The following is a 13597-nucleotide window of genomic DNA, read 5'->3' as shown; positions in this document are numbered from 1 at the left end:
TGGTTATTCTTGGAAACAGCAAAACAGAAATCCGATTATTTATTTATTTATTTTACATTTATTTTAAAAAAAAAATGTAGAATCACTGATGTGAATGCAATTTTTCAATTCACCAATCTGCTTTTTGTTGTTGTTTTTAAACTTTCTGTAACACCCTCAGTTGCTGTACGACAACAACAAAGATCTGACTTTTGGGGGAAAATAGTAAATTGTCGCAAGGAAATACGTTGAAGTGATACCTCAAATCTCGTCTTTGAGGCGCTAAGTTGAGCCCGAGTTTTTTGTTGGAGGTTACCGAGTCTCTTTGTTGGATGGATGTTTACGTTTTTGTCCCGTTCGGTGGCAATTAAAAAGGACAAGCAAATCATCTGACAGCCATTTTCTTTTTTTCAAGGATGACTCAAACCCTCTCACGGACCCTGTAACCTGATAACACGATAAGCCGCCCACTTAGTACCCTGCAAGGGTTAAAATAATTTCAGTGTTTTGGAATCATACTTCGCCGTGTATTTCCAAATTTAAACTATTGCAAAACATTTTTTTTAAGCGGAGGTTTTTCTCTATTTGCTGCAGGCTTCATCTCGGTCCCTACTTAACATCGTGTTGTACGCACAGCCACGCCCACTGACGAGCTCAGAGGTGCCCGTTGTCCCCAACACAATTATCCGAGGTGTGTCTGTTGTAGTGGCGCACGGTTTGTGTGTGTGTGTGTGTGTACGTGTGTGTCGCTAGTGCTGCGACAAACTGTGTCAACAAACCAGCTGATACGCGTCAGTCGTTGTGTTTTCAAATGTGCATGAGCAAACATCCAAAGTAAACACTCTGTACTGTACGCTACAATAGGAAGACAAGGGGTGAGGGGTGGGGGGTAGGGGGGGGGACTCCTAACCTGGAGCTCTCTCTCTCACACACACACACACACACAGCTGCACAAACACAAGAAGCCGTCGGTGCGCTCCATCTCGTCCATTTCCAGCCGGTGTATCCCGGCATTAAACCTTGGATTCGGGCCCAACGCTCCCAGTCGCAAAGTCATGCGATTGAGCTGCGACGTCGGGTGGATGGATGAAAATTGCGTGGGGAGTTTTTGCCGATCAACGCTTATCCGAACGAATTTGGCCTTTTAGCGTTGTCTCGTGTCAATGGGCAATTTATAATGTCACGTTTGGTGTTCGTGTAAGTCTTCACATTTCGTACAACGCTCTAAAATGGAGGAAAAATGTATATATATCATATATATATATATACATATAATGTATATATGTATATATATATATATATATATATATATATATATATACATTTTTTATTCGGTATGAATGATCAAAAATATAAACACTAAAAGCTCATGTTTGCATAAGTATTCTCAGACATTTCGCAATATTTTGCTGATAGGAACACCTGTCTTTAGCCATTCGTCCAACTTTTCCTAAATTGCTACGACAAAATTATTTCGTACCATGTGTACTCGGCAAAGAAATAATGCAAAGTTGTGGAAAACCAAAAAAATCCATTCACCCACAAATCAACATAACAGTAATTTCTCAACCCCACCAGGTCAGCTCTTTACCCAACATTTCACTTAGCAAAGTGAAATTTGTTGGACATCATCATCATGAGTAGACCCACCAAAAATCCCGAGAAGAAATGCCTGAAAACTTACGAAATCTGGCCATGTTGTTCGAAGTGGCCTTTTTATGGCGGGTTTGGCTATTTTTAAGGCTTCGTCGAAGACAACTTTTTAAAATGATGCCACAAGATGTCACGCCTATCCATTCGTCTTCAACTTCAAAAGAGATTTTGTCAAATTTGCATCAAATTTGTACGCGAGATGCTTACGTGTGACAAAAAATAATGTTTGCATGCAGGTGACACTTGACAACTTGCCAGAAAACTGTTAATAGTTCAACTGGACATGTTCATATCATGACACCCTACTTTATCTATCATGAGCAGACCCACAAAAAAGTCGCAAGAACCCCCAAGGCCTAAAAGAACCAGGAAGTCTGCCATTTTGGTTTGAAACGGCTGTTTTACGGTTCTTTGGGCCATTTCCAAAGCTCCTCCGATTACAAACTTGTCCGAGACAATTGGTCAATTTTCTACGACTTTGTAACATGACAGATGGAAGGACGCTAAATGCCAAAACGAAAATATAACACATCAAACACGAGCAACAAGAACTCCAAGCTAATGTTTTTTTTTTGTTTTTTTTTTTTAAACCTCACAGACTGCAGCTTGTCACAATTCGACGACCTGGCAGCGTCCCCGAAACCAATGTGTGCGTGTGTGTGTGGGCTGCTGCGGCGCAGCTTCACTTTTCAACAAAAACAACACGTCTGACTTTTGGTTTCTCCGGCCATCTGCTCTGCGTGGGGAAAAAAAACAACAACCCTAAAAACAACAACAATAAGAGCAACAATAAAACCGCATCAATAAGCGCTCAGCCGCGCATGTGACAAAAAGGTGCCACAAAAGGCTGGCTTGTTGTCGGGGGCAAGCAGACGGCAATAATCTCGCCGTCATCAGCGGGCGGTCACGCAATGCAGGCCGCATTCCTGCTTTGGCAGAGACAGGGAGAATCTTCTCTTGATTCTGCATTGTTTTTCACTTGGGATGTTGTTACCTCCCCCCCAAAAGAAGGATAGGGCTGTCTGGGGACAGGGACCAAGGAAAATCACTTTTTTTGGGGGGGGGGGGGGTGAAACCCAAATTTTTCTGCCCTTTTTTGCTAAATTTTCAGTCCAAAGTACTTGGTGTCCCAACATTCATTCATTCATTCATCTTCCGTACCGCTTGATCCTCACTAGGGTCGCGGGGGGTGCTGGAGCCTATCCCAGCCGTCTCCGGGCAGTAGGCGGGGGACACCCTGAATCGGTTGCCAGCCAATCACAGGGCACAAATAGACGAACAACCATCCACGCACACACTCACACCTCGGGACAATTTAGAGCGTTCAATCAGCCTGTCACGCATATTTTTGGAATGTGGGAGGAAACCGGAGCACCCGGAGAAAACCCACGCAGGCCCGGGGAGAACATGCAAACTCCACACATGGAGGCCGGAGCTGGAATCGAACCCGGTACCTCTGCACTGTGAAGCCGACGTGTGCGCTATTAAGAAAAGATCTGCTTTCACGAAACTAGCCACGGCTTGCATACATGATGCTACGGGAATTTGTAAGCACACCATCCGGACCCTAACAGGGTGCCCATGGAACATCTTGTAAAGTAAAAGTATTCGTAAAGTAAATAGTTGACCTGACTTCCCCCATTTGAAGTATCAAGTGTGAGTATTTTTGCCACCTCTGGATGACTGTGAGCTCAGATGACCAAGCTAGCTGAAGCTAATGCTCAAATTCACGTCAGCAGATTTCTTCAGATTTTCAGAGAACGGCTATTCTGGAGCACTGCGAGAACCTTTCTTTGTTTTGAAGCCTAAATTGCGCAATGTTTCTCATCCTATTGCGAGATTGTAACCGGGATGTGAAACTCTTGATTTTTTTTTGCTAAGCTGTTGCATCTCCCGGAAACGTGTCCACATTGCGCGTCTTATTATTTCCGCAAAGTAGAAGCATTTGCAGCGATTGTTTATCTTCCCACAATACGTCTGCCAAAAATAGAAGCAAACACGCCCGCTTATCGACAAAGAAGGAGCTTGACGCTATTTTTAGCAGCCGGAGATTGCTGTTGTTCTTTTGATGTTCATCTTCTCCTTTTCTCGTGGGGACTCAAACTGTCCTGTTTCATCCTTGCACTATTTGCAAATGTAACTTGACCTGTTCGGAGGGACATGTCGAAATCATGCAGGATAGCGGCGCTGGCATTGACTAGTTATTACAAAAATCATTCACGCAATCATTTGGATCGTGGCGTCGTTTGCGTGCGGACGGCACAGATGATGTACAAACATTCATTCATTCATTCATACATCTCCCGAGCCGCTTGATCCTCACTAGGGTCGCGGGGGGTGCTGGAGCCTATCCCAGCCGTCTTCGGGCAGTAGGCGGGGGACACCCGGAATCGGTTGCCAGCCAATCGCAGGGCACACAGAAACGAACAACCATTCGCGCTCACACCCACAACTAGGGACAATTTAGAGTGTTCAATCAGCCTGCCACGCATGTTTTTGGAATGTGGGAGGAAAGCGGAGCACCCGGAGAAAACCCACGCAGGCCCGGGGGAGAACATGCAAACTCCACACAGGGAGGCCGGAGCTGGAATCGAACCCGGTACCTCTGCACTGTGAAGCCAACGTGCTAACCACTGGACTACCGGGCCGCCCATGTACAAACATCGCGCCACCAAATATTAACTGGAATCTGGTTCAACAAAAAACACAAATTTCATTCGCCGGGGTGAGATTGAGGGTCAGTTTCCGGTGACTGTGTTTCCTCGTCTATTTTCGAATGTGGTTTTATTGATGTTTTACTCTGGCGTTGAAAAAAAAAACTGTCAAAGAAACAAGAAAATGAGCGTATCTTCTATGCGTCGATCTTCCAGAGAAGTTCCCGTGTCAGACGCGATTTGTTTGACGCCGCGATGCAGCCCAGTTGGTAACCAGGCCAGCATGTCTTGGCCTCGCTGCCTCGCCCGAAGGGGTTGTGGGAGGCTCAGACGGGTTCCGGCGGGGAGCGGAGGGAGTTGTGGGTGAGGAGAGGGGGGGTGAATGTGGGAGAGTCGGGGGAGGTTAACCTAGTTCTGAAGCTGCGGGCCTCACTTCCCACAGTTCCAGTGATCAATGGGCTCGGACGGGGTCGTGCGCGGCGGGCGGTGCTCGGGTTAGCGCATTCTATTGTGTGGCCCGTTCTTTCCTGAGTTACGTTCATGTTGGCCGATTGTTTTCCCATGTGAAAGTAGGACAGCGGTAGTACGGCAATTTATTTTCAAAGAAATGGATTGGAGATTCCAAATCTTGCAATGGGATCGTTTCGCTGTCAAATTGTTCTCAATCAAATTTGGCCCCCGTTACTTGTTATGTCCCAAAAGGTTGGATTCATTCCTTTTGGATGTGGCATCAAGATCCAAAACCGGTGCCGGAAGGATCCAAATGTTCCAGATCCATATCTCGACCTTGACTTGTCATAACTCTGTCAATGTTGGGATGTTGAACCCGTGTTCAGTTTGACCCGAAGAAAAGCCGGTTTCATTTTGGTCGCGATCCAGATTCGGAACCCAAAATCATTTTTTGGGCCAGTCAAAAATGTCAACGGATTTCGGTTACGCAACCGCAGTCGGAGTAAAATCGGCTATCCCGTGTACAATGTAGATGAAGCCATTATTCTGATCCGGATTCAGACTCTGGAAAATCTGGCAGCTTCAATCTGGATTTATTTTTTGAAGGCCCAGCTTTACACGAGACCCTCTGGTGTTCAGTTTGACCCGAAGAGAAGCCGGTTTCATTTTGGTCGCGATCCAGATTCGGAACCCAAAATCATTTTTTGGGCCAGTCAAAAATGTCAACGGATTTCGGTTACGCAACCGCAGTCGGAGTAAAATCGGCTATCCCGTGTACAATGTAGATGAACCCTTTATTCTGATCCGGATTCAGACTCTGGAAAATCTGCCGGCTTCAATCTGGATTTTTTTTTTGAAGGCCCAGCTTTCCACGAGACCCTCTGGTGTTCAGTTTGACCCGAAGAGAAGCCGGTTTCATTTTGGTCACGATCCAGATTCGGAACCCCAAATCATTTTTTGGGCCAGTCAAAAATGTCAACGGATTTCGGTTACACAACCGCAGTCGGAGTAAAATCGGCTATCCCGTGTACAATGTAGATGAAGCCATTATTCTGATCCGGATTCAGACTCTGGAAAATCTGCCGGCTTCAATCTGGATTTTTTTTTTTTTGAAGGCCCAGCTTTCCACGAGACCCTCTGGTGTTCAGTTTGACCCGAAGAGAAGCCGGTTTCATTTTGGTCGCGATCCAGATTCGGAACCCAAAATCATTTTTGGGGCCAGTCAAAAATGTCAACGGATTTTGGTTACGCAACCTCAGTCGGAGTAAAATCGGCTATCCCGTGTACAATGTAGATGAAGCCATTATTCTGATCCGGATTCAGACTCTGGAAAATCTGCCGGCTTCAATCTGGATTTTTTTTTTTGAAGGCTCGGCTTTCCACGAGACCCTCTGGTGTTCAGTTTGACCCGAAGAGAAGCCGGTTTCATTTTGGTCGCGATCCAGATTCGGAGCCCCAAATCATTTTTGGGGCCAGTCAAAAATGTCAGATGTCGGATTTCGGTTACACAACCGCAGTCGGAGTAAAATCGGCTATCCCGTGTACAATGTAGATGAAGCCATTATTCTGATCCGGATTCAGACTCTGGAAAATCTGCCGGCTTCAATCTGGATTTATTTTATTTTTTTGAAGGTCCAGTTTTCCACGAGACCCTCTGGTGATTTGACAAAATTGCAGGCAGACTTCGGATTCAAGATATGGATCCTGGATTCAACGGGTGATAAATCTTGGGCTCGGTGAGGTTCTATCCCGCACGAGTCAGGTTAACGCCTGGAATCCGGATCCGAGTGGGTTCAATTTAGCCGTTAGCTTCCGCATGATGGCGAGCAGCACTCTGTCTGTCGTTTGGAACTGCATTCCCAGGGGTGACCTCCTGATCGTATATGACGTTTGATAAGGTCTCCAAGTTAATACGCAGCTGCGGGATGCCAGAGGTCACCGAGCCGGGTCGCGCTGACCCCTTTGCACGCGGGCACCGCTCCAGAACTTTATCGCAAGACATCATCTCTCTGCAGATATAAAGTCATCGTTTTTCCCCAAGGAGCTCTCGTCGCGGCTTCAGCCATTTTGTTACTACTTGCCCGAGCGGCACTTAGTCGAAATCTCAAATCGAGATCGGCCCGCAAATGCGCGATCGTCAACAAAATGAGGGACAACTCGCTCTGCAGACGAGTGCCGAGGAAAGTGATTTGGTCACGGCTTTTTTTTTTCTTTTTCGATTCTTTTATTTTTTTTTTAATCGGAAAACTCTGGTCCGACGAGTTTTCATGAACGTCTCCGGTGCCGAGAAGCGCGCGGCTGCACGTCACTGTCACGCCGACGCTTATCTCTGTTCACTCTTCTGCTTCCTGGCCCGGCGGATGCGTGCGCGCGTGCGGCGACGATATTAAGGTTACCCCCCCGGCCCCCCCTGGAGGTTTCTCAGCCAGCCCAGCAGGAAATCGACTCAACCGGCCAAATAAGACTCACTGGACATTTCATTAGGGACCACGTTGTGAGACACGGTACAGGGATAAATCTGTGTTTCTTTGTTGTTGTAATTTGCTGGGGGGGGGGGGGTTGCGCTCCAAGATAGCAGAAACGGCTCGAGGTAATCGTGGCTGGCAGGAAACCCCCTCGTGAAGCGTGGTCAACAGGAAACCTGACATCTCAATGACAGTCAAGCGACTTTATTTTGCCTCGAAGCAGGATAGTCTTCATTTATCCCCAGGAATGTCTGTGACAAGACTTGTCACTGGGTTCTGGATTGTGTCGGTTTTGGGGGGTGGGGCTAAAAGTTGGGGCCCTGCAGGATCCTGTGTGTCAGCACACACGGCCTGGTGGAAGTGCATCGCTGGCGGATGTCCAGAAACCTCCGCAGTCCCCCCCCCCCCTCCCTCAACCGTGCCCCTCCCTCCTCCTCTGCCTCGCTTCTCTCTTCCTGGTTTATCTTCTTTCTCTTGTGGCTCGGACCACAGGGATAGCTGCTAAACATGTTCTCGGGCCGCTACGCAACAGAGGGTCTTTGTTACCTCCACCAAGGATGTTGTTATTTTCAATGCAAGGTCTAAACGTCATCCGGAAGTCCTCTAGCCTCATGTTAACGTGCAACAAAACACAGGCTAACAAAACTAGCATCACTGCCGTGTGAGTCCCTGACGTTGAGGATTATTGAACACAAACAATGCAGCAACACCTCTAGACAGACAATAAAATACTCACATGCATATGTTCTTTATCCTCTGTAAAGAAAAACGTCTTATTACTGTAGTTTACTGAGCATGCATTTGACATACTGCCCCCCGGTGGTTACAGCGAATACGCCAGACGGAGCCGCACAATGAACAGCTGTTCTTAAAAGAGTTTTGTAAAACTGTGAAATGTTTTAGCTATACTGCAATTCAGTATAATTTATTTCGTGCATTTAAGGACCAAAGAAGAAGTTATTTTCGTCATTACGATTTTTAAATGAATCAGTCGATTAAACAGTTATCAGAATTTTATTCTACCTAAAAAAAAAAAATCCCTATTGGTCGGGAACTAGTTAATACTGCTTGTTCTTATGAAGTACAATATTGTGGCGGGGGAGGGGGGGGGGGTCACAAACTGTCACAGCGGTGGAGCGCTGCATGGTGTTTTTGAACCTTGGAAAGGATATCAGCACAGGAAATACGTTGGGCTTGCGGGCATCAACACCTGCTACACACACACACACACACCACACACACACAAACCGCACGCGTCACTTAAAAAAAAAAAATTGTGCCGAAAGTGTTTGACAGCACAAACAAAGTCCAGCTGCTGAGTGTCTTGTGATCACAAGTGAATGCGCTTGGATTCTTTTGAATACAAAAACTGCACCCGTAGTATGTCATGTAGTAGTAGTAGTAGTAGTAGTGGTGGTAGTAGTGCTGCGTCACAAAGCGTTATCTCACCCCGCCAGGCATGGAAGAAGCGCTGGTTCATTCTGCGCAGCGGGCGTATGAGCGGTGACCCCGACGTGCTGGAGTACTACAAGAACGACCACTCCAAGAAGCCCATCCGGGTCATCGACCTGCACTGCTGCGAGCAGGTGGACGCCGGCCTGACCTTCAAGCGGAAGGAGTTCCAGGACAGCTTCGTGTTCGATATCAAGACCTCGGACCGCACCTTCTACCTGGTGGCCGAAACCGAGGAGGAGATGAACAAGTGGGTGCGCGCCATCTGCCAGCTGTGCGGCTTCAACCAGTCGGACGACAACAACCACGGTAAGGGGCTTTTTGCGTCTCCTCCGGCTGCCTCTTTTGTCCGCCTATAGTTTTTTTTTTTTTGGAATGCACGTTACACATGTTACACATTTATAACAGTATTTTATCCATTTTAAAATAATCTGTGTACAAAACATTATTTGGAGTTCAAGCTATTACCCGCTATTCATTTGATTTCAGAACGTTTTATATGTCTTATTTTGTCATTTCATTATCATTCATGTTTTCCCGCGGTTACTTGATATTATTTTTGTCATTGCAACATTGAAGCACCCCCCCGCCCCCACCCTAAAAAAAAAAAAAAGCTAACGAGCTTTCAGGCTAACGTTGGCATCTGGCACCTTGTTGACGTTTTAGAGCACTGAGCTGATTGTATGTAAACATGAAATGTGTAATTTGAACGTGTTGACGCTCAGCGCTAACCGTTAGCTGCCTTTGGCAGGTCACCTCATCTTATTTCGGCCCTTCTAAATATTTCCTTCCTTTCTGTTCTGAGCGTTTCCTATAAAAATAGAACACCAAAAAGCAGCTGTGACCCATTTACATTTTTCAAGCTCTCGTGCTCATGTATGACTCAAGTATGTAGTAACCCCCCGCCACATGAATGCTAGCTTGTTCGAGTCTCTGAGAAACGCACGTTGCAAAAACCGTCCTTAAAATAGCAAGAGAAAAAGTTATTAAATCACCACTGTATTACGTAACGACTCACAATGATCTCCCAGTCGAACGTGAAAATTCGATTCGTTTAAAACAAGTCAACATAAAGAGCCCCAAAAAAGCTGATTTTGTCTTGATTTGAGAAGGAAAAATCTGAACATTCCGTCTTGTTTGTACATCGGGTTATTTTTACACGGGGGCCCACATGATCAATGTTAGATAATGATGTCGTTTTGATATTGATGTTCGGTACTCTTCAGGCTATTTCTCGATATGATGAGTGGAAAACCACGAGAACGCATTTTTGAGGGCAACATCACTGCCGAAACTAGCAAGGTCGTGTTGTCTTGTAAACGCAATCAACGGAAAGTCATTTCTTATGCTTGAATGAGTCGACTGTTTATTTCTTTCTTTCTTTATGGGCGCTTACTTTCAGAATTTTACTTTTAAAAGGCAAAGATGCAGCCTGTCCCTAAATTCAGCTATTTGCGTCATAACTCCATTTGAATATTTTTTTCAAAATATATTTTTCATATTTTTTTTTCTGTCACACTCTAACTTGCCAAGAGATGACACCAAAGCCCTTGCTAATGGGAAAGTAGTAATTACTGTCATGGAAGTCGACTGATGGGATTAATCTGAGCTGATGGACTAAAATCTTTGCATGTTGAGGCTTAGTTTAGCCTGGGTTGTTACGGAGAGTCTTTGCCACACTTTCGCTGCATTATTATTTTTGTTGTCTCAATCAAGTCCTCTTGAAGCTATTTGTTCATAATGGTAATGTTGTGAGAAGCCTTTTGGCCTCATAGGTGGTGGTTTATTTACAGGTTTAAAGAATCCTAAACCGTTTTAGGGGAGTGCTAATTGTCATTTTTGCTGTTCACAATAATACTGTGGGTTTGTTTTAAACCTTTCAACCCAAAGTTAAGTAAATTAGGGAAGAGAGTTTTGTCAGAATCTTTCATTCATTCATCTTCCGTACCGCTTGATCCTCACTAGGGTCGCGGGGGGTGCTGGAGCCCATCCCAGCCGTCTCCGGGCAGTAGGCGGGGGACACCCTGAATCGGTTGCCAGCCAATCGCAGGGCACACAGAAACAAACAACCATTCGCACTCACACCTAGGGACAATTTTAGAGTGTTCAATCAGCCTGCCACGCATGTTTTTGGAATGTGGGAGGAAACCGGAGCACCCGGAGAAAACCCACGCAGGCCCGGGGAGAACATGCAAACTCCACACAGGGAGGCCGGAACTGAAATCGAACCCGGTACCTCTGCACTGTGAAGCCGACGTGCTAACCACTGGACTACCGGGCCGCCCTGTCAGAATCTTATTTATTATTATTTTTTTTGCAGCTGCAGACAGGGGAAGTCCCAGAGGCAGATACCCCCCCCCAAAAAAAAAAATCAAGCTCATTACTCCTCTCCAAGAGAAGGAGATATCACTCTGCTAACACGTTTTGTTGTTGTTGTTGTTGTGCCGAAGCAAAAACGCAGGATGTCTGCCATGATGTGACGTTTGCCGATGATGAGGAAGGGTTATTTCGCGAGGTTCACTTGCAGCCGCGGCGGTTTTCACGGTTAGCCATTAGCCACGCTAACCGGTACTCCTCATGTGGGATTGCGAGGGAGTGATGAGTCAGTGGCGGCAGGACAGCAAGTCAGTGTTACGTAACTGGCTTTCTTCCTTAAATGCCGACTTATTGGCACGCACGCCGACAAACATGATGATGTTTCATTTCTTTCAACATAAATTTAGATGGAAGTGCTGACGCGGGCAAGTTCACCGCGGTGATGGTCTATATTAAGAACTCTCAAATTGATTTATTTTTTTTTTCCAGGGTACCGCCTCTTAAACTTCACAATGTTATGATTGTCTACTATTGTTTCATGGGGGAAAAAGTTGCAATGTTATCAGAATATTTTTTCCCACCCCGTACAACATCAAGGTCACATGACAAGAGTGACGCTGTACTTTTACAATATGATGGATCAGGTTTAGCAGAAAAGACAACTTTATTCTCATCAATGATGTCATGATCAGAGCCAGTCAGTCAAAGCTTTTCATTGGCCGATACAGATTCCCATATGCGCTGTCGATATGCATTTGTTTAAAATACAAAATTAAAATGATTTTAGATCACACCAGTTGGAGAGCCAATTTAAATTTGTTTATTGACACCACTGAGGAAATTTTGGTTTGTGTGTTTAGTGGGAAATATTACAAAATAGCTCCTCCCAAGAACTGCTGTGGTTTGTGGTTGAATAAGCAATGACTTCATGACAAAAAACGGGTCACAAGCAAGTTGTGCGGCGCTACAGTATAAAGTGCACGGTCAGATTAAAATCGCGATTGTTTGGCCTTGCCCTGGAGGTTTGTGTTCCACTTGGTGACATCTTATCGATTATTGATCAGCGGTTGCACTGCAGCCACTCATTATCTTGAATCTTATTTGGAGACATATTAGACAGTTGTGTGCTTCCAACTCCGTGTGAAGAGTTTGGAGATGTTCCTTTTCGGTTCACGGCACTCAAAGACAAGGCATGAAGACTTGGATGAGTTTGGTGGAGAAGAATCATCCAAATCTTTGGAATGAAATGGCATACGGAGATATTCATTGTGAACGTTTTGTCGAAACTTGAACCAGAAGACTGGAAACTCCCTATTTTCTTTACATTTGTCCATACACAGTAGTGTAAAAACACATGTTTGCGCAACAGAGTTCACCAAAAGTTTCACGATTGAATGATTTGGTGTGGCATTCCCCAGGGAAGTATTCTCGGTCCACAATAACTTTTCTATACTGGAAATTCCACCATGCCCCAATACTTTTGCTCATGAACAGTCGTGTAAAACGCAAACCGGATTTTTGCACCACGGCGGCTATCTAAAATAGCAATCAATCAGACACTTGGGATCTTGACGTTCCTCAGGGAAATGTTCTCGAGCCACCGAGGTTTTCGACAACTGGGAATTCCCATGTATTCCAATACGTCTGTCCGTCTAAGTTGAAGTAAGTCATGGTTTTTGCTTCCCCCCCCCCCCCCCCGCCCACAGTACCATATGTTGACATTGATTTTCGTGCCGCTGGGAGGTCTGATGTGTGTCGCCAAAGAGAATAAATGGACATGACGGCCTCTACTCGACTTTGAAGTGTCACAGCAGATGCTGCAGCATCCTCGGTGTAACGATGAGGCCGGTTCCTTCTGAACAGGACCGAATGCGATCTGTAACGCGTGTTGTCCTCTTCATGTGTGCTGCTGTTATTAAAATGTGATTGGCTGACAGCCGGCCAGAGTGTTTCCATGCCCCGGGAAAACACCTCCCGCCCAGGCCCGCTCACTCATCTAATGAATGGCGCATCGTCTCGTCAATCACTCGCTTTGTTCTGTGCTCCCTCGCTCGTCTGAACAAATGGCCAAGGGATTTTTTTTTTTGTTTCCATTTTATTTTTTAACAGGACAGCCTGTTCTTTGGTTTCATACCAACCCATCTTGATTTAATCTGACGTAGGACTGCGTCTACAAAATATTTTCGACTGAAACTATCCCCCCCCCCCAACCCCAACAAACACCTTCCCGAGGTTATTATAGTTCACGTAAACTAACAAAATACATAAAAGGTAAATAATCTAAATAACAAAATAAAATAAAAACGAGAAGGCTTTTAACCCTTTCATTTTGGGTTTCCTTTTTAATGTATTTATTTTGATATCGCTCTATGTCCAACCAAAAGGAGGAAGGTTAAAAAAAATATTTCAGAATTGTCTTCTACTTTGAGGCCTTTTTCTTTTTAAATCTTGAACTCACCAAATACTCGAGTATATATATATTTTTTTTTAAATAACTAAGACTAAATCTAATAAAACCAAACTAAGCATTCCCCCCCCAAAAAAAAATTTTTTTTAAACAAACCTGCCGTAAAAACGAATTAAAACTAACTGATCAAAAATCCAAATTAAATAAATCAAAGTCCAATT

General features: G+C 45.1%; 1 protein-coding gene across 3 annotated transcripts in view; it reads left to right on the top strand.

The window, feature by feature from the left end:
* Nucleotides 1-13597, top strand: part of gab2 (GRB2-associated binding protein 2) — a 36366-nt gene that overhangs the window by 9131 nt on the left and 13638 nt on the right. Inside the window, exon 2 of one of the 3 annotated variants that reach the window (XM_052078458.1) lies at nt 8659-8962. In XM_052078458.1, coding sequence (XP_051934418.1) covers nt 8659-8962 — 304 coding nt within the window. Of the gene's footprint in view, nt 1-8658; nt 8963-11039; nt 11198-13597 lie in introns of those variants that run through there. The other 2 variants (XM_052078459.1, XM_052078461.1) reach the window with 2 other exon arrangements.

The sequence above is a fragment of the Hippocampus zosterae genome, chromosome 10 (genome assembly GCF_025434085.1).
Source record: "Hippocampus zosterae strain Florida chromosome 10, ASM2543408v3, whole genome shotgun sequence".
Classification (NCBI taxonomy): domain Eukaryota; kingdom Metazoa; phylum Chordata; class Actinopteri; order Syngnathiformes; family Syngnathidae; genus Hippocampus; species Hippocampus zosterae.
Note: the sequence above shows the minus strand (reverse complement) of the source record. Positions and strands in the feature narration are given on the sequence as shown.